Source organism: Tenrec ecaudatus, chromosome 14 (genome assembly GCF_050624435.1).
Source record: "Tenrec ecaudatus isolate mTenEca1 chromosome 14, mTenEca1.hap1, whole genome shotgun sequence".
In the NCBI taxonomy this organism is placed as follows: Eukaryota; Metazoa; Chordata; class Mammalia; order Afrosoricida; family Tenrecidae; genus Tenrec; species Tenrec ecaudatus.
The window spans coordinates 75,027,958-75,055,682 of record NC_134543.1 but is presented as its reverse complement, the minus strand read 5'-3'; the positions used below and the strand labels follow the sequence as shown (position 1 = coordinate 75,055,682).

Here is a 27,725-nt window from a genome sequence, read left to right as displayed (position 1 = left end):
CCAACAAACACCAGATCAAACAGGCTGTGAAGAAACTCTATGACATTGACGTAGCCAAGGTCAACACCTTGATCAGGCCTGTTAGGGAGAAGAAGGCATATGTTCGACTGGCTCCTGACTATGATGCTTTAGATGTTGCCAACAAAATTGGAATCATCTAAAGTGAGCCCAGCTGGCTAATGCTAAATATAAACTTTTTCAATATATTAAAAAAAAATTCAAGTTTTTTATTGTGAATTAGGTGAAGGTTTACAGAATAGATCATCAATTTTACACTCAATTATTCATACATATTTTGTTTTACTTCATCCACTGCAATCCCCAAAATAAAACATCACCTCCTACTTTCTCCCTGTGTTTCCTGTTTCCATTTCTCCTTTCCTAACCTTACCCTGAGCTTTGTTCTTGGGTAAATGATGCTCTTTTGATCTTAAATGTTTGATTCTTCTATCATAGGGGTGATTTCAAGTCCAGACCTGAAAGATGGCTCAAGACCATAGTCTTGAGAGTTCTAGCAGTGTCTCTCTGACCAATAAGCCTTGATCTCTTTTACATTTTTGAGCCTACATTGGACTGTTTCCCTGTGTTTTTTTATTTTCATCAGTCTTTTTTTTTGGATGAAGAGAGAGCAGTAGTTGCACCTCAGATGGATGTCCACAAACTTTTAAGATCCCAGTTGCTGCTTACAAAAGTAGGATGTATCCATAATACGTACCATCCCTGAGGACAAATGGGTTCATAAGCAAATGTGGCGAAGAAAGCTGATGGTGCCCGGCTATCAAAAGAGATAGCGTCTGGGGTCTTAAAAGCTTGAGGGGAAACAAGTGGCCATCTAGCTCAGAAGCAACAAAGTCCACATGGAAGAAGCATACCAGCCTGTGCGATCACGAGGTGTTGAAGGGATCAGGTATCAGGCATCATCAGAACAAAAAATCTTACCATAGTGAATGAGTGAGGGAATGCAGAGTGGAGACCCAAAGCCCATTTGTCGGCTATTGGAGATCTTGCAGAGAGGTCCAGGGAGGAGAAGAGCCAGTCAAGGTGCGATGTAGCACTGATGAAAAATACAAGTTTCCTCTAGTTCCTAAATGCTTCTCTCCTCCCTCACCCCCCCCCCACCACCACCACTATCATGATCCAAATTCTACCTTGCAAATCTGGCTAGACCAGAGGATGTACACTGGTACAGATAGGAACTAGAAACACGGAATCCAGGGTGGATGATCCCTTCAGGACCAGTGGTGTGAGTTGCAAGACTGGGAGGATGGAGGGAGAGTGGGTTGGAAAGAGGGAACCGATTACAAGGATCTACATGTGACCGCCTCCCTGGGAGGTGGACAACAGAAAAGTGGGTGAAGGGAGACATTGAACAGGGCAAGATATGACAAAATAATAATTTATAAATTATCAAGGGAGGGGAAAGGGGAAAAATGAGCTGATGGCAGGGGCTTAAGTGGAGAGCAAATGTTTTGAGAATGATGAGAGCAATGAATGTCCTTTACTCAATTGATGTACGTATGGATTGTGGTAAGTGTTTTCTGAGCCCCTAATAAAATGATTTTTAAAATGTTTTTAAAAAGTAGGATGCCGAACATGCCTTTATGAAGTATATTGATGCCAATTGACCTTGGTTTCCCTTGAAAGTATAGTCCTGATCCCCAAGATCCAGCACTTCCTTCCCTCCAGGTGTTTGCTTATGTCTCAGACATTTTCATAACTTTGCCCCCTGTTTGCTGCCCCACATTCATCTACAGAGATCCTTAGTCAAGTACATATGTATACTTCCACTCACCTCCCACACTGCTCAGCCAGCAACTCTTTCCAGGGAAATACTCGTAGATCATCACTATGACAGAGTTGTGCATGACAGAGTTTGTCTCTGTTGCCTTTCTTATAAACCTCCCAGTGTCTTGCCCTGCTACCCCCATTTTTTGCCATCCTTTTATGTCAGTCACCTGCCCCTTATGCTAATTTAACAGCTTACTTTCTAGACCATGACTTCCCCTCTCTGCCTTCCCTTCCTACCTTTGGTAACCATTAAAGAATGCTTGTTTTAATGTGAAAACATTTTCTTGATTTTTTTTCACAATTGTGATCTCATATAATATCAGCCTTTTTATGATTGATTGTTTTCACTCAGATTATCCCCCAAGATGAGGTTTTTCACAGTTCTTCTTTATTCTTTAACACTGTGTGTAGTATTCCATTGGGCGTATGTACCAAAATTTATTTGCCCATTCTTACACTGACGGATATATCATCAATGTCTTAATGGTAGGCTTTCTATTGGATGTTCATTGATAACAGTGTTTAAAAACATGTGATTACTTTTTCATTAGGTTCTCATTTATGATAGATTTGGCCAAGATATAATCTCCCCTCTGCTATCTGTGAAGGAGCTGAGAGACATGGGAATCACTCTGCATCTGTGAGTTTTATACATTTTTAATTATGGCATTTGTTTTAAGGTACATTCTTAAAAAGATTTCTTTGGCTACTTTTGAATCAGTTTATTATGGGACATTTATTGAGAAAAAATGAGATTACAGTTCTTATATTGTAAAAAAAACTCCCATGCTACCCCCAATCTTCCTTTATTTGATCTTTCACTTCTGAAGTTTAAAAAAAAAATCTCTGGCTTTACAAAGTCTAAATTTAAATTTCCTCTGATCTGTCTTTTTATGTATATTTGGTTTACCCTCTCTACGAAAGATTAGACCTGATAACTTCAAGTTTCCTTCAGCTCTCAATTTTGAAGCCTTTCTCTAATGTCCAAAATACAAGCGTCTATAAACATTGCTGCTAAATTACTCACCGTAGTATGCTTCCTACCTTGTATTCTCAACTACCATATTGGTCAGATAATATTGTTTCTGATCTGTTTGGTTAAGAAAAATGAATTATATTTATACATTTGTCTCAGAACATTTGGAGAAGGACTATAATCATAAATCATACTTAACATATTACTGAAAGAGTCCAGGTTTTGATGTTATAAACTATATGCATTCTGCTTATCATTATAACTAATGATATATAGGTTATAACTAATGATATGATTTATTCTGTCATAGCACATTGAAATTTTTTTGTATTAATAATAGTGATTTTAGATATTCGGTATATAAAATATCGGAATGTAGTCAGATTAGCTTACATTCTTCAATTTTATTATTTGTTTAAAATTAATTGAATATTGTATCAATCTTAAAATTGCTTTTTACATCTCTGAAATCAGGATATATCTTATCATTAATTGGCATATGTTTCTACCTCAGTGGTATAAAGAGTAATAATATGCTTTAAAAATGATAACACCTTAGGTTTGATGAAACATAGTATTTGACAGGTTTTCTTTCATTATTTATCAGAAATGAAAAATAATTTTTGTTGGTTGCATGTTAATTCAAAGGGGCTGATTGGAAGTTTGGCATGATGCCAGCTTTGGAAAGGTAGTTTATTAATAAGCATAGGTTGATATTGATAACTTACTAAGTGCTTAACTCCTTTATTTTACTAATGTGAAGACATAAGTTTAAAGAGCTTAAGTTACTGTAGAGCTAGTTAATAGCAGGACTGTGGCAATATTGCTCAACAACAAATTCTAGTTTCGGCATCTTGGAACCTTTTACCTAAATGTTGCTGTTGCCTTCAGCACATGGAAAGATTATACAGCTACCATGGTGAACTGCAGGAACCCTGGTGGTGAAGCAGGTTATGTTTTGGGCTGCTAAGCTCAAGGTCAATAGTTCAAAAGCACCAGCCACTCCTTAGAAAGATGAGGCTTTCTACTCCCATAAAGTCTCAGAACCACAGAGGCAATTCTACCCTGGCATATAGGGCCCCGATGAGTTGTAGTCGATTAGATAGCAGTAAATTTGGGGTTTGTTGTTGGCTTGTTTTTTAGTTTCGTTTTATTTTGTTTTGTTTGGGGGGTGAACTACTGTACACCTTGCCTCTGTCTACTCTTTTTAATTTGCTTAGGACTATTGCAGCAATTACTTTACACCCTATAAGCTGGTTTGTAGGAAACAATAATTACATGTCTGAATTATTCAGTAGTTGTTATAGCCCTACAGGACCACAAACTATGACCACCTCACATTATAAAACCCTTTCGGTGTCATCAGTGGCATAACCAAGCAGATGGAGAGAATTTACTGTGTGCAGACCCACTGGCTGCATGAGTCTCTTCCACTCTTGAATGTAGGAGGGTCACTAAAAAGAGGTGATTATTAAAGAAATAAAATGTTAGTTATAATTCCTGACAGCAGCCTTGTAAATAGTGCCGTGAAAAACAAAGAGATTTTATAATCATATAATGGTATTGAAATATTCAGATAGAAATATTAGCTGAATTATGAAGAGTAGTGATAGCCCTGTTCTATTTATCCTTAACACACATACATATAACATTCATTTAAAATGTATATTTGATTTCATTTAAATTCTTTCATTCCAAGAAAGATTCCTATAGCTTTTCCTTTTCCTTAGGGAGCTATAGCTTCTCCCCAGTCCCCATTTCTATGAAAAGTAGAAGTAGCATTGATCTTGAATTTGCTTTAGAAGACATTCAAGAAAAATGTAGGTAAAAGAGAGTGTCTGACTGTAAGCGGTATTGGAGAATAAAACAAGTGAAGTGTAGGACAGGTGAAGGCTATGAGATTAAGTTCTTACTAATACATAATAACACTTGATATAATAAGAAAATGACTAAATGAATTGTAATGTCAAGGCTTTTAGAGTATTGGTTACTGTCCTTGAGCTGGTAACCTTCAGTTTGAGAAAATAATATTTTAAATGATCTTTTTAGGTTAGTGACTAAGAAAAAAGTGAATTTTTAGTATATTTCATTTTCTAGGCTTTTGCATTCTGATCGAGATCCTATTCCAGATGTTCCTGCAGTGTACTTTATAATGCCTACTGAAGAAAACATCGACAGATTATGCCAGGTAATGTGTACATTTATTTCCTTGAATCTGGAAACAGATTTAAACAAAACAAAAAAACTTGGATATCATTGCTATTCAGAATCCAAAATTATCTTAGTTGTTTTCCATTTTGATTTCTGAGACTTTCTTTAAATTACAGATAGTCAAAACATTTTATATTTTTATATCTGAGAAGCATATAGAAGACCTAACTATATTCGCTATAAAATTAGCATTTTATTTTCTGAAATAATATTGTCTGGGAGTAGGAAGTCCATGCTGGACCAGTAGCTATGTGTCATCAAAGACCCAGGTTCCATTTGTCTTTTAGTTGGACAGATTTGTACTTCGAGATCGATCTTGAAATGTCAGATGAATGCAGTGCCATTCTTCTTGATTGTGTCACCCCAGCATAATGAGCCGTATGATTGATTCACAATGGTCAGTACCAGTGCAGTGTAGTAGCTCACTGACACCTTTATGCGTACCACTTCATTCATTTTGTTGTGCCAGCTTTAAGTCTTAACTTTTCATTGTCCTGCTTGTTGCTTCATGGTAACTGCCACTGTGGTTCTTACATTTGTGTTCAAGTCTCAAAGAATGGAGAGTAAAGACAGTGCCTGCCTTAACTGTTCTTTTTGTCAAGAAGCTAAAACTTTCCCAGAAACTCCTAGAATACTGCCATTTAAGTTGCACTGTATAGAATTAAATGCCTGGAAGGTTGAGAAATTTAAATTTTGCCATGTATATTGCCCCTCAAACAGAGTCCTAGATTATTTCTGAGAGAAAGAGGTGGTGAGAGGAAAGACTGGCTATTGGATAGGTCAGCTGACTATGTCTGCCACAAGTTACAAAAAGTTTTACTTGTTAATCACCATTTAATAGAATCATTTAAGTTAAAGTATTTAAGCACACAAGCTATGGATGGCAGTGAAGACTGCGCTTTGCATGAAAATGACAGCAGTGATGGTGATTATGGCGACCTCAGTGAGGATAGCGTCTATGATGACCTCACACCAGCTGAAGCTCTGCATTGGGATACGGATGATGATGAGGAATCCAGTTTTGAAGGATTTTGACTCTTTACATTTTAGCTTGGTTGCTGATTGAGCTCAGGGAATAGTACTCTTAAGGTATCATTGTTGATACCTTATGGTTTTTATTGAACCTATTTTTCACTTATTGTGCTGCTTTACTAATGTTAAATGACTTTTATTTATGTTTTTTATTTAAAATACATATTTAAATACATTACCCCACTGATGTCTCAATTTTTAGTAATTTTATTTTCATTTGTTTTGATTATTGAAACTCACTAATAGCATCTGCATTTTCCACCCTAGGCTTATACTCGAGTTAATCCATTTTCTGGTTTCCCAGGTAATAATTAGGTGCCTCGGCGTATACTTAGGTCGGCTTATATTCGAGTATATATGGTAATAGAATTTGTTGGTTATATGATCATTTCAAAGCTTTAAATGCGAAAATATGTTTCAGTCACAATTTGTTAACAGTTACGACTTTGTTCTTTCAGATACTTTTTTTAATGACCCTTTAAATTCCTGTCTTTTAAATATATATCTTATCCTCTAAAACCTTGCTACTGAAGTATCTAAAAGATTTTTATCAGTCATCATCTTTTGTACTAACTTGAAAGAATGAATTATTTATTGTATTTATAGGATCTTCGAAATCAACTTTATGAATCCTATTATTTAAATTTTATTTCTGCTATTTCAAGAAGTAAGCTGGAAGATATTGCAAATGCGGCATTAGCAGCTAGTGCAGTGGCACAAGTGGCCAAGGTAAGAGCTTTTGTTTCTCTGATCACTATCTATTAATGTTCTAAAGTTTGATAGTACTCTGAACCTGTTGACATAAATTATGTTAATTGACATAAATTCAGATATTTGCTCAAAAGAGTTTTGGAAAGAATTGTGATAGTGTAAATTTACAGATACTACTTGACCTAGACTATACAAACCAAATTGAAGGAATCTAATCTAAAAAGAAAAGTCAAAAACCCTACGACTGATTAGTGGACACTGCTTTTGCTTTGGGACGGCATTTCTATAATCTTACTCAATTAAAAAATAGTTTGACAGTTGTGTGTTTTGAATTATCCTCGACAGTGTTTTAAGAATGTGATCACTAAAGTCAACCTATCCTTTCTTACTTTAATACTGTAGAAGCTACTTTGTATCAGAGGGCAAAAATTCACAGTAAATTAGTAATTCTAATCATAGTAACTTTTTAGTTAGACAAAATTCAGTTAATGCAGTGGTTCTCAGCCTTCCTAATGCCACGACCCTTTCATACAGTTCCTCATGGTGTGGTGACTCTCAACCATAAAATTATTTTTGTTGCTACTTCCTAACTGTAATTTTGTTACTGTATGAATCGGGCGACCCCTGTGAAAGAATCGTTCGACCCCCCTAAAGGGGTGGCAACCCACAGATTAAGAACCATTGAGTTAATGTAAATTCAAAATAATGTAGAATATATTCTTAGTTAATACCCTCTTGTCCCCTGTTCTCCCTGAATTTGGATGAGACATAAATGAAAATTCAAAAAACTATATAAGTCAAATACTTAACAACTGTATGTTTAACAATTTGTTTCTCTACCGATAGGTTTATCATTTTTAAATATAGATGGCCAAACTACTACCTCTAGCTTGTTTGGAAGGCTCATGTTTTAATGTTCTTACTCTTCCAAATTGTATCATTAATTTAACATAAAACATTTCTGATACTTAGTAATAATTGCTGTACTTGATCATAGCCAAAAGCTAAGATACTTAGTTTTAATTGCTTAAATGCGTGTTTTCATTTATTTAAAAACACCGTTGGTGGAGTAAAACTAAATTTACTTAAAACATTATTCTGTTTTTGAATTAATTTGTAAACATTTTCTTTTGCTAGGTTTTTGACCAGTATCTCAATTTTATTACTTTGGAAGATGATATGTTTATATTATGCAATCAAAATAAGGAGCTTGTTTCATATCGTGGTAGGTATATATAGGAATATTGTACTTAATTGCTAACTAAATGATTGATGTTCTATAAGAGGAATGTAGTAAGCATGTTTATTTAATACATTCTAAAGCCAACTTTGTTAACATCAGTAAAACTAAAACATAAAACTACATATTTAAATACATTTAAGTACATATTTAAATGTAAAGTACCTGTTTAAATAACAGTTATGATTTTTTTAAATCATTTCATTGGGGCTGGTACAGTTCTCATCATAATCCATACATACATCCATTTTGTCAGGAAAATATGTACATTTGTTGCCACCATCATACTCAAAACATTTGCCTTCTACTTGAGCCCTTAATATCTGCTACTCATTTCCCCCTCCCTCCCCACTCCCCCCTACCTCATGAACCCTTCATCATTCATAAATTATTATTACTTTGTCATATATTACACTGTCCAACATCTCCCCCCGCCTTCTTCTCTACTGTCCCTCCCCAAGGGAGGAGGCTATACGTAGATTCTTGTAACCAGTTCCTCCTTTCTACCCCACATTCTCTCCACCCTCCAGGCATCGCCACTCTTACCACTGATCCGGAAGGAGTCATTTGTCCTGGATTCCCTGTGTTTTCAGTTGCTATCTGTGCCTATGTACATCCTCTGGTCTAGCCAGATTTGTAAGGTAGAATTTGGATCATGATAGTTGGGGTGAGGAAGCATTTAAGAACTAGAGGAAAGTTGTATGTGTCATTTTTGCTACACTGCACCCTGACTGGCTCTCCTCCTTCCCACAACCCTTCAGTAAGGCGTGTCTGGTTGGCTACCAATGGGCTTTGAGTTTCCACTCTGCATTCACCCACGTTTTCAATGATAGGATTTTTTGTTCCTTGATATTTGATACCTGATCCCTTCAACAGCTCGTGGTCACACAGGCTGATGTGTTTCTTCCATGTGGGCTTTGTTGCTTCTGAGCTATATTGGCCACTTGTTTATCTTCGAGCCTTTAAGACCCCACATGCTGTATCTTTTGATAGCAACGCACACAATCAACCTTCTTCGCTACATTTGCTTATGCACCCATTTGTCTTAAATAACAGTTAAGTTTTTTAAAGCCTATAAAAAAACAACTCAAATGAATTATGGACATATCAGTAATGATAAATGGCAAGAGTGCTTATAAATCTGTTTTTGTTCTAAATTTGTTGAGAATATATACAGCAAAACATATCAAATCAGCAGTTTCTGTGTGTACAATTCAGTGATATTGACTACATTGCTGAGTTGTATGCAAACGTTCTCCTTTTATTAGTTTTTTCTCCCCCATGAAAATTATATAGAGACCCTATAGGACAAGGTAAGAACTCCCCTGTGAAAACTATATAGAGACCCTATAGGACAAGGTAAGAACTCCCCTGTGAAAATTATATAGAGACCCTATAGGACAAGGTAAGAACTCCCCTGTGAAAATTATATAGAGACCCTATAGGACAAGGTAAGAACTCCCCTGTGAAAATTATGTAGAGACCCTATAGGACAAGGTAAGAACTATCCCTGTGAAAATTATATAGAGACCCTATAGGACAAGGTAAGAACTATCCCTGTGAAAATTATATAGAGACCCTATAGGACAAGGTAAGAACTCCCCTGTGAAAATTATGTAGAGACCCTATAAGACAAGGTAAGAACTATCCCTGTGGGTTTTCTAGACTAACTCGTGATGGGAGTAGAAATTCTTTTCCCTATAGGCTGGTGGTTTCAAACTGGTGAGCTTATGGTTAGCAGCCCAATTTATAACCCACCACACCACCAGGGAGTCTGTAAAAAGCATGTAAGCAGTTCTGTAAAAAGCAATGATGCTTAAAGCAGAGTTTTTATTAATTAAGCTAAACTATTGTTTGGCTTTAAGAAGTCTTCAGGGGATACTTTTGGTTAAAGTTTTAAAGACTCGCAGGACAGTAGTTTCAGTGGTTCATCAATACTCAAGGCTCCAGATATCTTGAATCCATGAAAATTTGAATTTCTGTTCTGCATTTTCTTCCTTTTGATTGATATTCTACTTCATGAAAATGGTCACTAATGGTAGCCTATTAGCTATAGTTTATAACTCAAATAGCCATTCTGTTACCTTTTAGGTCCCTTGATAGCAACTTGCCCGAAAGGTTTACTCATGGCAAAAAGGACAGAATCTTTGCAACAGGATTCAGTTCACTGACTTTGGGCAAGAACAAATTACTTATTTTAGTTTTCTGATGTGTAAAATGAAAATAAAGATAGTATTTGTCTCAGAATTTTGGGGAGAATTAAATGGACTTAGTGTTTATAAGACTGGGTTTTCGGAGGAGGAGTCTGTTGCTATCCCAAAGAAGGAGCCCTGGAGCAGGGTTGCGTTGAGATATGGTTGTTTGGTGAATAGTTTGAAGGGAGAACTGACAGCATGGTCTGAATGTGAGGTGTGAGAGGACAGGAGACACAAATGATTGCATGGTGTTTTGAACTGAGCAGATGAAAGGCTGCAGTTTTCATAATAGCCAATTCAGCTCACTGCCACAGAGTCCATTCTGACTCAGTGACCCTATGGCAAGAGTAGAACTGGCTCTGTGGGTTTCTGAGACTAAAACTCTTTATGGGGGTAGAAAGCCTCATCTTTTCCCCCATGGAGCAAGCAGTGCTTGCAGGCCTTTTATACTAAGCCACCGGGGGTGGGGGGGGTGAGGGGAGGGAGAGGAGGGGCAGGAGGGGCGAGACTCATCCATAAGGAGGCTTCCCTGCTGGGGAACAAGAACCAACCTAGTGGCTGGTTGGCCATTGCCATGCCAGTAGGGAAGGAGTCGATCTAGCTCGGTGGGTAGTGAGTGAAGAAGGTGGCATGAAGAGAAAGGAAGGCATTAGACTTTGGCACGTGGCTTGAAGCTTGCAGCTAACCATTAGCATAAGCCATTGCCCACTCATTTTGCAATGTGTTGTTGCCAGATAATGTGTGCTTTGAGGAAACAGCGACCCTTCGTGCCTTCCACCAGCACTTGTGGAGCATCCACTGGCTGCATGGCACAACTCTGCGCCTCATGCAAAGCATCGATCCCTTAGATCAGTGGTTCTCCCCCTTCCTAATACAGCTCCCCATGTTGTGGTGACCCTCCAACCATAAAATTATTTCCTTTGCCTACTTCACAACTGTAATTTTGCTACTGTTATGAGTCCGGTGACCCCTGTGGAAGGGTCATTTGACCCCCCCTCAAAAGGGTCGTGACCCACAGGTTGAGAACCCCTACCTTAGCGAGCGAACCCTCCATTTTCAGGCATCATTTTTGTTTCATTGTAAGTTTTTAATAGCTCACATAGCTCATGTTTTCAAGGTTCATCACAATAAGTGTGTAGACAAAGGAATACTTTCCCTGGCTTTTTAAAAAGATAAACGCTTCTACGTTGCTTTGTAACCCTTTGTAAGAGAGCTCAGCTCTGTCAGTTGCACAACTGAATTCAATTTGTCTCAACACACAGGGGGCTTTGTGGGCATTTCCTAGGTTCTGTTGTCTAACGCTCTAGTTTCTTCTATTCTTCAAGCACTCCCACCACAAGCATTTGATTAGTCAATTTATTGTTCCTTCATATTCCATTATTTGAATATAAAGCTCAAGGCGAAATACTTGAGTGCATTTTCATCTTCGAACTGTAAGATTTAAGATATGATCAAACTCTGAATTAAGATTTCAGTCAGAAAAAAAAAAAAAGATTTCAGTCAGTTGCAGTTTGGCACACACCGTTTGTGCATGCCCAGAGTCCCTCCGCCTTTCTGCAAATCTTGCTCTGCGGGGATTACGTATTTCAGTGCCCATCTTTTTGATTGGGTGCCCGATGTCATAACTGCGGCACAGAGTTTGGCTCCCCTGCATCTTGAGAAGAGTAAGACTTTTTTTTTTTTAATATGAAAAAAAAAAAGAAAGAAAGAAAAAAAGACTGGGTTTTCAACTCCCATCAAGATTTCTAGTCTTAAGTACATATAGTTATAGATTTAGTATTAAGGTAGCAGATGGACTTTGGACCTCCACTCAAGTATTCCCTCAATGAAAGAACACTTTGTTCTATTAAACTAGCATTTCATGATGCTTACCTTCACGACATGATCACTGAAGACAAAGCTGGTGCATAAGCAAATGTGAAGAAAGCAAAAGAAAGCTGATGGTGCCTGGCTGTCAAAAGATTTAGCATCTGGGTTCTTAAAGGCTTGAAGGTAAACAAGTGGCCATCTAGCTGAGAAACAACAAAGCCCACATGGAAGATCACACCAGCCTGTGTGATCATGAGGTGTCGATTGTATCAGGTATCAAAGAACAAAAAAATCCTATCGTGAATGAGGGGAAGTGCAGGGTAGGGATCTATAAAGTCCATCTATAGGCAACTGGACATCCCTTACAGAATGGTTGCGGGGAGGAGCCGAGCCAGTCAGGGTGCAGTGTAGCAACAATGAAACATACAATTTTCCTCAGCTCTTTAATACTTCCCCCCACCCCAACTATCATGGTCCCAATTCTACCTTACAAATCTGCATAGATGTATACTGGTACAGATAGGAACTGGAAACATGGAATCCAGGACAGATGAATCCCTCAGGACCAGTGGTGAGAGTGGCAATACCGGGAAGGTGGAGTAGAAAGAGGGAGCCAATCATAAGATCTACATATTACTCCTTCCCTGGGGACAGACAACAGAAAAGTGGGTAAAGGGAGACATCAGATAGTGTAAAACTTGAAGAAAAAATAATAATTTATGAACTATCGAGGGTTTGTGACGGAGGGGAGCAGGGAGGGAAGGAGGGAAATGAGCTGATACCAAGGGCTCAAATAGAAAGTAAATGTTTTGAGAATGATGATGGGAACAAATGTGCTTGACACAATGGATGAGTATGTGGATTGTGGTAAGAGTTGTACGGGCCCCCAATAAAATGATTAAAAAAAGATTTATAGTCTTGACAAACCCATAGCGGCAGTTGTACTTTGTCCTGTAGGGTCACTGTGAGTCGCAGTCAACTTGATGGTAGTGACTTTGGTTTGGAGAATATGTGGAAACTGCATAGAAAAGATTCTGGAACAAAGAAAATACTAAATCACTTAGCAATAGCTAACATCGCAAATTTGTCACGATCAGGAGACAGTACGTTTTTTAAGTCATCAGCTGCAGCTGTAATGTATAGGCTATTAAACCCACTTGATTCTGGTAGTAGTAGGATTGATAAGCGTCTCATTGTCACAACTGAGATTTAGTATTTATTCAAATGCTTTCTAACTGACCTAGAGGTCGTCTTTTTGATTTTGGTAACTGACTTTTCCCTGGGATTAAGGTTAAAATTATCCCACCATCACTAACAGCACATTATTGTCCATGTGGAAAATTTTCAAGAAAATTGAATACCATAGAGAGTATATAGGGCATGGTTTAAAATCAGGAAAAGTATATATAAGGGCTGTATTTTTTATTTGCACCTATTCAATATATTTGCTAAGCAAATAATCCAGGAAGTTGGATTAAATGAGGAACATGTCATCAGGATAAGAGAAAGATTCATTAACAACCAGCATTGTGCAGATGACACAACCTTGCCTCCTGAAAGAGAGGAGGACTTGAAGCACTTGATGAAGGTCAAGGATTACAGCTGTCAGTATGGATTATAGCTCAATGTGAAGAAAACCAAAATTCTCACAACCGAACCAGTAGATAACAACATGAAATGGAAAAGTTTGAAGTCGGCAAGGATTTTTTTTTTTTTGGATCCACAATCAGTGCTCATGGAAGCAATAGTCAAGAAATGAAACAATGTATTGCATGAGGCAAATCTGCAGAAAACCTCTTTAAAGTGTTGAAGATCAAGGTTGTCACTTGATTAAGGTATACTTGCTCCAGGCCATGATATTTTCAGTTGCTTCCTATGCATGTAAAACTGGATAATAAGGGAAGCCAAAGAAAAATTGATGCACTTGAATTATGATGCTGACAAAGAGTATTGAAAAATACCCTGGCTGGCCAGAAGAACAAACAAGTCTGTCTTGCAAGAAACATAGCCAGAGTGCTTCTTAGAAGCAACACTTTATCTCACATTTTTGGTTAGATGTTCAAACTCCACAGTTGCATGGGTGACACAGGACTGGGCAGTGTTAGATTCTGTTATACATAGGTCACTGTGAGTCAGAATTGACAAAGTGGTACCAGCTACAACTTAAAAGATGTGCTCAGCTATTCATTGAAATATAGATAGTAGCAGCTACTTAAGGATTGAAATGCTTTTGGCATGACTGATTTCTATGGCTCTTAAATGAGGAGGGTGGTCCACTAGGAGACATTTGAAAATGTGTAAGGGCATTTTATTTCCACAATTACCGAAACTGTTGCTGATGTTTAGGGACCGAGGAGCAGGACTCACACTCAGCTGGTTGTAACTGCTGCCTCTATAAACCCCTTCCCCAGACCCATCCAGTCTGGTGCTTACCAGAACAACTGGATGCCAGTCACTTGCATTCATAAAGTCATTGCATTAGCACTTCAACCACCAGACCAGGTACGTTTTGGGGAAAATTCATTGATTTTTTTTTCCACCCACCAACTTTTTGAAGCCACCTTGCATAGATGAAAAGAAATTCATTTAACTTTTAGTACAAAAATTATTTGTGATGTTTGGTTTTGACATAATTCATTCATGCCTTTTCTGGCTGTAGCTAGTAGTTCTTGAGACCGTTTTCTGTGAATGGAATTAGGGTATTTATTTTCCAGTTTATGCTACCAAAAATTAGGCCAATTGGCTTTTGTATGTTATTTTCCTTAGTATTACTTTACTGATTTTGATGTATCTTGTTTTGAGGTTGTTTAATTTTGTATATGTGTAATTTAGGTGACAGTTTACATAATAAATTAGGTTTTCTTTTTTTCACCGGCAAATTATGTTTTCAGTCAACAGCCCATGTGCATGGTGTTCTTTGACATCAGATAAATCCATCCAATGTGTCAGTACTATATTTCCACCCCTCCTTCTCATATTTATCTATCTAGTTTCTTTCCCTTTTTATCATCTCATCTTTGCCTTTGAGTAAATGTTGACTATTTGGTCTCATAGCTGACTGTTTAAAGGAGTGTATTCCTCATAGGTGTTGTTGCTTATTTTATAGGTCAATCTATTATTTAGCTGAAAGGTAACGGGAATAAGTAGTTTAATTTTTAATAAAACCTTATTCTCAAGAAATTTTGGAAAGTAGACATTTTCAAACTGCATATTGATTCAAATTTTAGTTAATAACTAAGATTTTAGTAAAAGACAAATGTAAAATGTTTGTTTTTTTCCCTTATGTCATTTTAGCCATTAATAGGCCAGATATCACAGACACAGAAATGGAGACTGTTATGGACACGATTGTTGACAGCCTCTTTTGCTTTTTTGTTACACTGGGTAAGTGTTCGAATAAATTTGATTGCTTCTTCAAAGTGAATGAATTATTTAACAACTGGTTTTAAGTTTATTATGCTGTGATATGATTTTTTTATCCACCTAGATCTTAGAAGGCTCTCTCCAGATTTGAGTAAAATCATAATCCTTCCAATAACTCGAGCATTTGGCAGACCTTTAGAGGTTCATTTACCTCCTTAGCTCTCTGTGGCAATGGTAACTTTCTGAAACACATACATAGTTAGAATGGTCTGATGGAGACTTAAATAAGTACCTGCTTCTCAATATTTCACTCACAATATTGTAAACAGTTCACTAAGCCTGGTGTTCTATTGCTTGAGCTGTTGCCCTGAGTGCCTTGCACTCTGGACAGTCCCTCCAGGAGGACAGCTATCTAAAGTGCATCTCAAACTACATGATTCCTGTATTTGAAGGCTTTTATGTTTCAATTATTGCTTCAGATTTCTCTGAATGTCTTCCACTATGCATATTTTTTAATTAAAGAAGCTCATGTATGCAACTTATGATTGTTGAATAGATATCATTAATTTTGTGTTTTGCTGTCCCTCATGGCTTCTAAAATGTTGCTAAATGCTAATTATTTTTCACTTTAATTTTTCTTGGTGGTAGCTAAATTTTTTCAGTAAGGACAGTTAAATAGAAGTATAAAGACCACTGATGTGTTACAAGCACCTCTATTATGTATGGATTATTAGAAAGTTGTTCTTCAAGGTGCAAATTTAAATTAAATGCCAATTTGATACAGAAGGGTACTAGTACTAATTGATTAAATGAAAAATAGGCGCTCATAAAGAAAAACAAACCTAAGATCATCCACGTTTAATTTTTAATGGGGATATTTTGGGGGAACTGGAATCAAGGGGTTCCATTTTACACAGGTCTATTGTTTGATGGGAGCCCTGGTAATATATTGATTACATGTTGGACTGCTACATTGAAAGGTCAGTACTTCCAACCACCATTCACTCTGCAGGAGAATATGAGACTTTACCGTTTCAAACTCACAGGAGCAGTTCTGCCTTGCTCTATAGGGTTACTCTGATAACTAACCCAGTGAGTTTGACTTTTAAGAATATTATTTGAGTTTATTTTGATAAGCATTTATAACTTTTCTATCAGAAGAAAACAGTGTTTTAAACAATTCAGGTAGTCCTTTTCCTATAGGATATAATGTAACAACTTTAGCATAGCAGTACTACCCAGTACTACAATGTTTTGTTTCATAAGCTTTTCAATGCAATTGGATTTTTCTATTGATTTAAAACAGCCTTTGATAAAACACTGAAGTAATATGAGAGAAATTAAGTTGGTTTGATAATGAATTGAAACCATATTTTAGGAACATTTTACATAATGTTAAGAATGACTTTTCTATAATGTTTTAAACTATTTTTTAAAAGAAACAATACTTTCTTGTTAATATGCAAGATGATCAAAATATAACAATTCCAGCTGCTAAATTAATTGAGATTTCTTCATTCTTTTACTTTAAGTTACAGATTAAAGTGAATCAATCCTCAGAGTAGAAAGTAACGGTTTTTGTAATGGCCTATAGGAACTCAAAATGACAAAATGTATCCATTGAATTATCACACTGTTTTTCTTCTCTTACTCCATGAAAGTCTCTTTAGAAGGAAAAAGTTTATTTCTGGGACTTGATTTTACTTTTGAGATTATAAAACTTGTGTATATATACTATGTTTGTTTTGTTTGATGTATTTTATTTTGTTTTATTTATTTTGTAAATATTTTAATTTTCAGAAGCTAAGATTCAGTACTAATTATCTACTTTTAAAATAGGTGCTGTGCCTATAATCAGATGCTCAAGAGGAACAGCAGCAGAAATGGTAGCAGTGGTAAGTTATGCAAATAATACTTAAGTTAAAAAAAAAGGCCTTCAGGTAGTGCTAATGGGTAAGTAGTGGCCTATTAATTGCAAAATCAGAGGTTCAAAACACATTTGCTCCTCAGAGAAAAAAGAGAAGAGGCTTTGCCTGCTCCTGTAAAGATTCTACGATATATAAGGTTATATAAAGTTAGTAAAAGCCAGACTCACTCTGTGGTAGTGGGTTTTAGGGTTTGGGCATAAATAATAACGTGTGGATTCTTTTCCTCAGTCATAGCCCTCTGTTCTACCAGTTCAACAAATTTGGGAGTGTGGTAGGAGATATTATTAAAAGTCAAAGCAGTTCCTCAAAGGCTAAGAAGGAGTGTAAAATGTCATTTATAAAGTATTTACATTATATTAAGTATTACAAGTAATCTAGAGGTGATTTGAAGAGTGTTCATAGCTTATATGCAAATACTGCCCCATTGTGTATTAGGATTTGAAGATTTGCATCTTTGGTCTCCGTAGAGATGTCCTGAAACCAATGGACACCAAGGGATGATTATCCCTCAATGTTTTCATTAATATTAAGTGTATAAGAGCTATGACTTATGGATCAATGGCAGATATTTTTATTTCATTGAAATTCCACCACTGATAATTATATACATCTGTGTGATGGAGTAAAATTACTGCAATATGCTATCCTAGCACTTTCTTTCCTACTCAAACATACATTCCTCATTCAGCACTGTCTATCTGATAGCATTTTGTACTTATTTAGTCCCTCAAATCAGTATCTAATTTCATTTAATAATTACATTAATAAGCATAAGCATTTTTGACATGGTGATGTGTATTTTGCTATCCTCCTTTATTGGAATAAAATTCAGTAAAAACAGCATTCAAAAATGGAGATTTTTTCCTTTTAAGAGGAAGGGAGAGTAGAGAAATGAGAGGATTGCTGAAAGCAAGAGACAATAGGACACTGAGAAAGTCAGCAAGAAACATTAGCATGTAGAGTTTTATTTGTCCAAATGAATCCTTGACTGGTAGAAGGCAGCTGTCTTCACATTTTCTAGTTTCATTCTGGGCCATTTTATTGCTACTACTTGTCACTCTTACCCACCCATTCAAGTAGACATCTTACCAAGTACAACAGACTCACACTGGAGGAAAGGAAGGCTGGGTTGTTTCTGCAAAGCATAGCCTGGTTCTGTGATATCATTAATCAATGAAAAGTGCTTATTAGTGAAATTAGTCCTAAGACCCAGCAGAAAAGACATCAGTCTTTTTGAAGTCCACCTTCTGATAGTATTGAAATAGAAAAGAAATTAAAATATTTAAATATTAGACTCACTATTTTTAAAGCAAATTGTAATTGTCTATAAAATTAGAATTACAATGTGTATTATTGCTGTATAAACTTCTATGGAACTGTTTAAGAATTAATCTCAAATTTTATATTTTTAGAAACTAGATAAGAAACTACGGGAAAATCTGAGAGATGCAAGAAACAGTCTCTTTACAGGTGACACACTTGGAACTGGCCAATTCAGGTATTATGCTAACATATCTTAATAGGCATGTAAAAATTAAAAATTCATAGAACTTTTTGGTTGTTTTTCATGTTGATTAGGAACTAAATACCCTTTTTCTAATTGAAAATATTTGCTTCTTTTTAAAGGTCATCACTGAGATCAGGTTTTAGACTCAACTTGTTCTTGAAATAGAAATAGAAATAGAATGTTTTATTCAATTTAGTTTCTTTTTACAGAAATTTCTTTTGTATCTGAAAGAGAATATATAATCTCCTGGTTGCTTCTATTAAACATAAATAAACTGACAATTTGATGCATCAGTTTTGTTTTTGAAGATATGTTTTGAAAACATTTAAGACTATTGAAGAACATTTTGTTTATGTGAGAAATAATTTCCTTTGAATTATCATTAAACACCTTAGTATTGGGGGGAAAAAATCAGTGAAAAACTTACGCTTCTTTGACTTAACTGTTCAATTTTTTCATTAAAAATACCATTAGCATAAACTCAAAGTGTTTTTGTTAGCATTTCTTTAATGAAAAATGCCAAAGTTCTTGGCTGTGTTTAATTATTTGAATAGATGTACTAAAAAAGACAAAAATCCAGCCTATATATTATAATACAAAAATACTTTTTAGTAATTATTTGATTACTAAAAATTATTTGTATGTTGGGATGAAGTAGTAACTCTCATTCAAATGGCTGAGACTTATTTAATAGGAAAGAGATGGTACTTTTTGGAAAATTAATTTTTAAATTTACTTTTAGGGAAATTATTAAAGAAACACTATGAAAATAAGTTGATTGTGGGGGAAAACCAGCCCCTCACAACTATCATGGGTCTGGAAGGCACAATCATGTGGTTATGATATATAAAGATTATAGTAAAGTCATAGAGTATAGAAGAGAGGAGAGAGAGTAAAGAAATCAGACACATTTCATGGTATCATGCTCACCTCAACCCTTCTTGATGGTCCAAGTGGGGATGTGGGAAGAAAGGAAGGCAGGAGAGAGCTTGATTTATTTCGAACCAAAGCTTATTTATCATTGGGGGTAGGCAAGCCTCCTAATTACAGATAACGACCTACATCTTAAGAAGGTGTTGTAACATAGGCTATTCAAGCAATAGAAGGGGGGTGATCTAGGGGTGTACACGCAATAGTAAAAGGAGGGAATAGAGGTACATATGTGGCAAGATGGGCGGACCCTAGACTCAATACAGTAGCCTAACCCTAGTCATCCTTGAGTGGTACCGACCTCGCCTTCAGGCTCCTCCAAGGGAACAATCTATCCTTATCAGAAGGGAGTGGGCCCTACTTAGGGTGGGTCAGACTATACAGTCTGGTTGCTCTAGATGGCTGATAACCCTTAGGGAGAATAACCTCTGCCTACTTTCGTTGACTGCCTAGTGTACAGTCATTTACTATGTGTAACAGCCACCTAGTGTACAGTCATTTACCATGCATACCAACAGCGTCTTGGGTTTGGCATATATTTGGGGAGACAACTTGGGAGAAATCTTTCTGTATCCCACAGATGATACCTACAAAATTAGTGCCCTTCGGGAATAACAATTTTGTGATAACCCTTTGTAGACTTCCTAATTTCAAGTGAATTTTGGTGGCTTCTAAGGAGCCCTGGTGGCACTGTTGGGTAAACTTTAGACTACTAACCACCAGGTTGGTGATTCAAACCCACTAGCCACTGCACAGGAGAAAGATGAGGCTGCCTACTCCTATAAAGATTACAGCCTGCAAAACCCTATAGAGCATAGTTTCACAAACTTCTTTGGCTTAGTACTGCCTTTTCAGGAGAAAAATAATATTGTTCAACATTCCCCTGGTTATTAAAAATTTTTATATTGTAGCCAATAATCCAGGATAAAGTTTAGTTTTGCCTGCTTTCACAGCCCTCCAGATCACTCCAGTGGCCCCAGGAGGGATTATCTCCACATTGGGAAACAGCTATAGAGGGTATTAATCAGAATTGACCATGGCAGTGTTTTTTTTGTTTTTAATCACTTTATTGGGGGCTCATAAAGCTCTTACCACAATCCATACATACATCTATTGTGTCAAGCACATTTGTACATGTGTTACCATCATCATTTTCTTTTTTTTTTTAATCATTTTATTAGGGGCTTGTACAACTCTTACCACAATCCATATATCCATCCATTGTGTCAAGCACATTTGTACATTTGTTGCCATCATCATTCTCAAAACATTTTCTTTCTTGAGCCCTTGGTATCGGCTCCTCTCTTTTTTCCCTCTCTCCCCGCCCCCCACTCCTTCCCTCATGAACCCTTGATTATGTTGTTATTATTTTTTCCTGCCTTACACTGACAGATGTCTCCCTTCACCCACTTTTCTGTTGTCCCCTAGGGAGGGGATTATATGTAGATCATAGTGATCAGTTTTCCCTTTCTTCCCACATCTTACCCTTACTCCACTGTTATTACTATTCCCATTATTGGTCCTGAGGGGTTTATCTCTCCTGGATTCTCTGTGTTTCGGGCTTTTATCTGTACCCATGTACATTCTCTAGTCTAACCAGATTTGTAAGGTAGAATTGGGGTCATGATAGTGGGGTGGGGGGAATCATAAAAGAACTAGAGGAAAGTTGTATGTTTCATCGGTGCTATACTGAACCCTCACTGGCTCGTCTCTTCCTTGTGACACCTCTGTAAGGGGATGTCCAGTTGCCTACAGATGGGACTTTGGGTCTCCACTCTACTCTTCCCCCTCATTCACATTGATATGATATTTTGTTCTGGATCTTTGATGCCTGATACTTGATCCCTTTGACACCTCATTATCACACAGACTGGTGTGTTTCTTCCATGTGGGCTTTGTTGCTTCTCAGCTAGATCTCCCCTTGTTTATCTTCAAGCCTTTAAGACCCCACATGATATATATTTTGGTAGCCGGGCACCATCACCTTTCTTCACCACATTTGCTTATGTACCCATTTGTCTTCAGCGATTTTGTCAGGAAGGTGAGCATCACAGAATTAATGGTATTGGTTTTAAGGCCAGTATATCACTACTGTAATTTGTGGTTAATGCCCACATTGTGTTTCAGTTGTTTGACAAACTATATCAATATTGTGGTGTGTTTTTTTTTTTCTTAAACCATCCTGTAATTTATTGGTGGTTTTTAATGTTCTTCATCAAGCATCTCAAAAAGTAAAGAAATTCCCTGTTTATTTTTTTTTAACAGAAGCAACCACTGGTTAGATCTTTTCATAGATTTTTGTTGCTTTTTTTATGAATAGTACTCTGGTACAGGCCTTAGACTCTTATATAAGAACACTCTTTGGGTAACATTAAAAAAAATTTCTCATTATCACAGTATTCTTATATCTTAATTTATTTTAAAAGTATTACAACTAAGGTTAAGCAACTATATCTGACTATAGCTAAACATATTTTAATATAACTATAAACAGCTTAAATAAAGGCAACCAACAACTACAGTGATGTTCAGCCAGAGGTGATTTAGAACCCTGTGGGGTATTTGGCAATGTCTGCAGACAATTTTGGTTACCGCAACTCGGGAGATAACACCGTAATCTAACGGAGTACATGGTAGGACGCTGTTTAACATCATGTAGCTCACAGAACAATCCCCTAACAAAGAATTATCCGAGCCAAAATGTTAGCCATGCTGCGCTTGACAGATACCACTGAAGGTGGTCCTCCTTTGTTCAACCTTGATTTGGATAGTGCATGCTTGTGGTAAGGGTACCATTCCCACTTGTATCTCAAAGTCTTGTAACACCTGGGAGAGTCGACTCCCCTATTCCAAGGGAGGTATAATGGCTCACTAAAATGGTTACAGGTCTGTAGCAGAGAAAATAGATCTAGTTAATATAACCAGCAATGGCTAGTGAAACTTAGTGTTTCCTCCCACAGTGCCTCTAACGCAATCTAAAACTTCTGTAGGGACATGACAACTAAACAACTTTGTGCCACAGTTTGCTTTAAGTGCAGTTTATTTCTCATCTGCCTGTGATAATGGAGCTAAATAACTCATGAAGTATATCCTTGTTTATTAAGTAAATACGATTATGTTGTTAGGTACTGTGTTATGGTGCTCCAGTTTTGTGTCTTAGGATGAACTGAAATAAGGGCTTTGAGATTCTTCAAGTTTGTTCTCTAGAATCTAGAGACAAGATTTGTCTAGAAGAGACCTTATAATTTGTCATTTATGAAGCTATCTAACGTGTATAAAGATCCTCTTTATGCTTTCCCTTGAGCTGACAGTGATTATTAATTTTGCTTTTTCCCTTTAAAATGTGTGATACTGTATCTCTGAGTAGAAACAGCTTAACTCTTAATTCTGTAAAAGTATTTTTTAACATTTGTTTTTCTATGAAAGTTCTTTTAGTACAATCTAATATTACACATAGGCTATAAGTAGTCTCAAGCATTTCTTGATTGAACTAAAATTTTTTTCTTTAAAACTGTATTGTGGAATTTTTCAATCTTAGCATAAATATTGTTCAGATAAAAATTGACTTATACTAGGAAGTATTAGGTAATTTGTTATGTTTATCCTGCTATCAGCAATTTTATGTATATTTCTAAATATGTTTACAGCTTCCAAAGGCCTTTATTAGTCCTTGTTGACAGAAATATAGATTTGGCAACACCTTTACACCATACTTGGACATATCAAGCTCTGGTGCATGATGTTCTGGTAAGAAGTTAAATATAGCACTTACTGAAATATAGTGACTGCACATTTAGAATTAATATGGCTATAGAAAAGCCCATATAGAAATAAAATGATGGAATTTGCTATCACTGAATGTAGATGCTAAGGAATAGTAAATCCCTGAAGTTCAATGTTCTAAATATATGATCTTTAAGTGATAGGGTAATTCATTGTTTATTAGTGACAATGATTTGGGGGTGGGGAATAGAAAATATATGTACATCTTTTTTTAAATTTCTTAATTTTTCATTATCACTCAGTAAATGTTCCCTCCCTAGGGAAAGAAGCTATAACTTTTACCCTTCTTTGGGGATCAACTAAGTCTCATAGTAAAAGTAAATCTGAAGGGACTTCAAAAAGTTCGTGGAAAATGGAATTAAAAGATTATAGAATTTGTCTACAAACTTGAAGCCCCTGCCTAGTGTTTTGTTTTAACTCTATTTTATACATATGTTTTTATTTTCTTTGAATGATATGATAATATCCTTACAGCAAAACTTTGCATTTATCTCTGCATATATTCATTTATTCAGTGTTGATAGTGTAGCGAGGTAACATGCATCAATACTATAGCACAGCCCCAATCTTTAAAAACCAAACTCGCTGCCCTCAAGTTGATTCCGAATCATAGTGACCCTGGAGATCAGAGAAGAGCTGCCCCTGGGACTTTTCGAGACTATAATTTTTCAGGGGAGTAAAAGCGCCCAGTCTTGCTCCCATGGAGTAACTGGTGATTTCAAACTACTGACCTTTCAGTTAGCAGCCTAAAGTATGACCACTATGCCACCAGGGCTTCGCCAGCCTTCGAAAGTGATGAAATCTCTACGTAAGTTACTCCTTTGTAAAGCCCTGTTTATGAGGACCCAATGTGATAATAGAAAAACTCAAGAGACAAGCTAAAGATCTGAACCCAAATCATTGGCTCTGTCTAGACTAGTACTCTTGTTTTCTAACCCCTAGTGCAGGCCACTAGGGATTATGTATTATAATTGTTAAACCTTTGAAATATATACAAAGGAAAGACATATAATAGAGGTTTTCATATACTTCTTTAAAACTCAGGTTATGTTTACCCTAAAATATTTAATAAATTTGGTTTCAGAGTTACTCCCAGAAATTAGCAGTTGTTGTGACATACTTCCTTATCTTAGGGTCTTACATTTTGATTCTAGGATGAAGGCCTAGGAAAAAATACATAGTATTCAACTCCAATTCAGTAGAGACAGCAAGCTGAATCAAGAGACCAGTTACTGAATTAGACCTATGAGAAGCAGAGTATAAAAGTTAGGAGATCGCAGTTACTGAGTTGCCGCTCCATCCTCCAGACCCTCGTACCTGGCTCCCGGCCGCCCGCCTCCTCCCGCCTTCTCCTTCAGGCCGTGTCCGCGAGGAAAAGGAATCGTATCGTATGCCCACTATCCAGAACCTCCAGTCTTTCGACCCCTTTGCTGATGCCAGTAAGGGTGATGACCTGCTTCCCGCGGGGACCGAGGATTATATCCATATGAGAATTCAACAGCGCAACGGCAGGAGGACCCTGACCACTGTCCAAGGGATCGCTGATGACTACGACAAAAAGAAGCTGGTGAAGGCCTTTAAGAAGTTGGCCTGCAATGGGACTGTGATTGAGCATCCAGAATACGGAGAAGTGACTCAGCTCCAGGGGGACCAGCGCAAGCACATATGCCAGTTCCTTGTAGAGATCGGACTGGCTAAGGACGACCAGCTGAAGGTGCATGGGTCTTAAGTGCTTATGGTCCACGGACGCTTAAGTGAGGGTTTCCCTGCAATGAGTAGAACATTTTTCTCCACCCCTTGTCACAAGTTTAAAACCTCACAGCTCATTCAGGGTAAGTGACAAGGTTTCTCTGCAAAGGCACCTTTCCCAGCACAGACGCGAACACATGCAGCCACTGAGTGGCTACAGATAGTCCCCTCAGGGATCCACTTGTTTTAGACTGTTGGTGCTTTTTTTAAAAAGATACTTTTTTTGTGCCATGGGAAAAACTAACTTTGAGGTCAGGGCTAATATAAAATTCTTAACAAAGCTCAAGTGGACATCTCCCCAAATCACCGAGGCTTTACAACAAGCTTCCGGGACTGCTGCCCCATCTAAAACAACCGTTTCTAAATTGATCAAGCATTTCAGGGAGAGTCAGGAAGACCCCAAAGATGAGCTCCAAAAAGCGTGACCGTCCACCTCCACAAAGGAAGAAACTGACACCGACGTCTGGAGTGTGGCGGAAGACCGACCCCTGTAGACTGTCCATCGACCACTCCGGGAGTTTCCAACCTCATGGTGCTCTGCAGTTTTCACTGTAAGCCAGCCGTCTGGGCCTCGGGCAACTTTTGTCTTGATGGCTGCCAAAAGCACTGTTGGAAGATCAGCCAGCTCAAAGGCCTGATCTCGCCAAGCCTGTTAAGCAAGACCAAAGCTATTGAAGAGGATTTCTTGGAATGAATTAGAACTTTAAAAATGAGCATTTTTTGAGTCCTTCAAAGAGAGAGAGTTCTGCGGGACAGGGTCAGATGGAAGCACCGCCTTCAGAGGTGTGTAGACGAAAATAGCACGGGCCCAGGTGCAGGCTACATCCAGAAATAGTCGCTTCATCTTTTGAGGTTTTTGTTTCCTCCGATATCTGTGGCTGTACAGCAACACTCTGTCTCACTCTCGTACGATGTAACCATTTGGGGTCCACTTTTTACATGGACAGTGTAACTCCATGCAATAAAACTGAAAAGAACAACAACAAAAAAAGTTAGGAGATCAAGGAAGAGTGTGGCGTACCAGCCTCCAGAATCGAACGGGTCCCAGGGGTGGTTGTGTAATTGAGGGGTGAAATTAAAGAGACATCAGACAAGATAGAGCATGCAAGTGCTCACCTCTGGGACCATCATGACTTCAGGAGCTAGATCTGCACACACAGAGAGCGAATAATCCCCAACCAAGGTTTATGTACACTCCAGGGCATGCCAATGCCCCTAATTACAGGCAACCACATATGTAACAGGAAGGGATTATAGTATAAAACAGGCATGCACAGACATATACAGGAAGGCATACACATAACAAGATAAGCAGGCTCCAGAGTCAAGATGGAAGCCTAACCTTGGTTGTCCCTGAGTTGAATTCACCTTAGGGGTCTTTGTGTTCTCCTTCCGGGGATCAATCCATTATCTTTCATCAGAAGAGAGTGGGCCCGACTTAGGGTGGGACAGACAGTAGGGCCTGAGGCCTTAGATCAGCGGTTTTCAAACTGTGGGTTGCAACCCCTTTGGGGGTCGAATGAACTTTTCACAGGGGTCACTGATTCATAACAGCAAAATTACAAATTGAAGTACAATGAAAATAATTTTTTGGTTGGGGGAGGGCAGTCACCACTACATGAGGAACTGTATTAAAGGGTGGTCACCACTACATGAGGGGCTGTATTTCAGCCTTAGGAAGGTTGAAAACCACTGCCTTAGATGACTGTCACCCTTCAGGCAGATAACCTTTAAGCAGTTGACCTCCAAGTGTGTTAGTGACTATGGTTTGGCATATATATAATGGGGGACAACTGGAGAATAGCTTTTCTGTTTCCCACACAAGAGGCTAGAGAAGAGAAACAAAGTTCAACTAACTACGATATTGAAAAGAGATTTGGGGAGCCAAGGGAAGAAACAAGGCTAGTTAAAAGGTTGCGGGAATTATTGTAGCAAGAGATGATGGCTTGCTCCAGGATGGAACTGGTGAAGGTTGTGATTATCCTTTAAATGCAGGCATAGGATTTGCTGGTGTATTAGATTTGAGATCTAAGTGAAAGAGCCATTCAGGGTTTTGCTCTTTCGAATGGAAATATGTAATTATTTATTGGGATGGGGAAGGTATGGAAGAGAGTGGGTCCTAGGGGAAAATCAGATGTTTAGTACTGGAAATGCTGAGTGTGAGATACCTATTAAGATATACAGCTGGATATGTTGAGTAGGTAGTTATGTGTAGGGAGTCAGACGCCCCTAATAAAACGATTGTTTTAAAAAAGAAGAAAGAGCTTTAAGCTGATACCAAGGTGTGTTGGACAGGGTTCTCTAGAGAGACAAGCCAGATTGCTAGTAATTATATACAAATATACTTATAAAGATAGATATATAATTCAAGAAATAAGCCGTTAAATAATATACAGATAGATAATACAAGAAATTAACAGTTAAATTATAAAGCAGTGAGACACTAGCAGTCCTTCAAGTTTTTGAGGGCTGCCAGTTACTAGTTCCAGTGGCAAAGCAGCTT

The 27,725-nt window shown here is 37.5% G+C and overlaps 1 protein-coding gene across 3 annotated transcripts in view; it reads left to right on the top strand.

Moving 5' to 3' along the window:
• SCFD1 (sec1 family domain containing 1) overlaps positions 1–27,725 on the top strand; it is a 103,878-nt gene that overhangs the window by 10,007 nt on the left and 66,146 nt on the right. The window contains exons 3-11 of one of the 3 annotated variants that reach the window (XM_075530484.1): positions 2,340–2,428; positions 4,862–4,952; positions 6,614–6,736; positions 7,856–7,943; positions 15,257–15,346; positions 16,243–16,305; positions 17,165–17,220; positions 18,666–18,751; positions 23,338–23,437. In XM_075530484.1, coding sequence (XP_075386599.1) covers positions 2,340–2,428; positions 4,862–4,952; positions 6,614–6,736; positions 7,856–7,943; positions 15,257–15,346; positions 16,243–16,305; positions 17,165–17,220; positions 18,666–18,751; positions 23,338–23,437 — 786 coding nt within the window. The remainder of the gene's footprint in view (positions 1–2,339; positions 2,429–4,861; positions 4,953–6,613; positions 6,737–7,855; positions 7,944–15,256; positions 15,347–16,242; positions 16,306–17,164; positions 17,221–18,665; positions 18,752–23,337; positions 23,438–27,725) is intronic. The other 2 variants (XM_075530486.1, XM_075530485.1) reach the window with 2 other exon arrangements.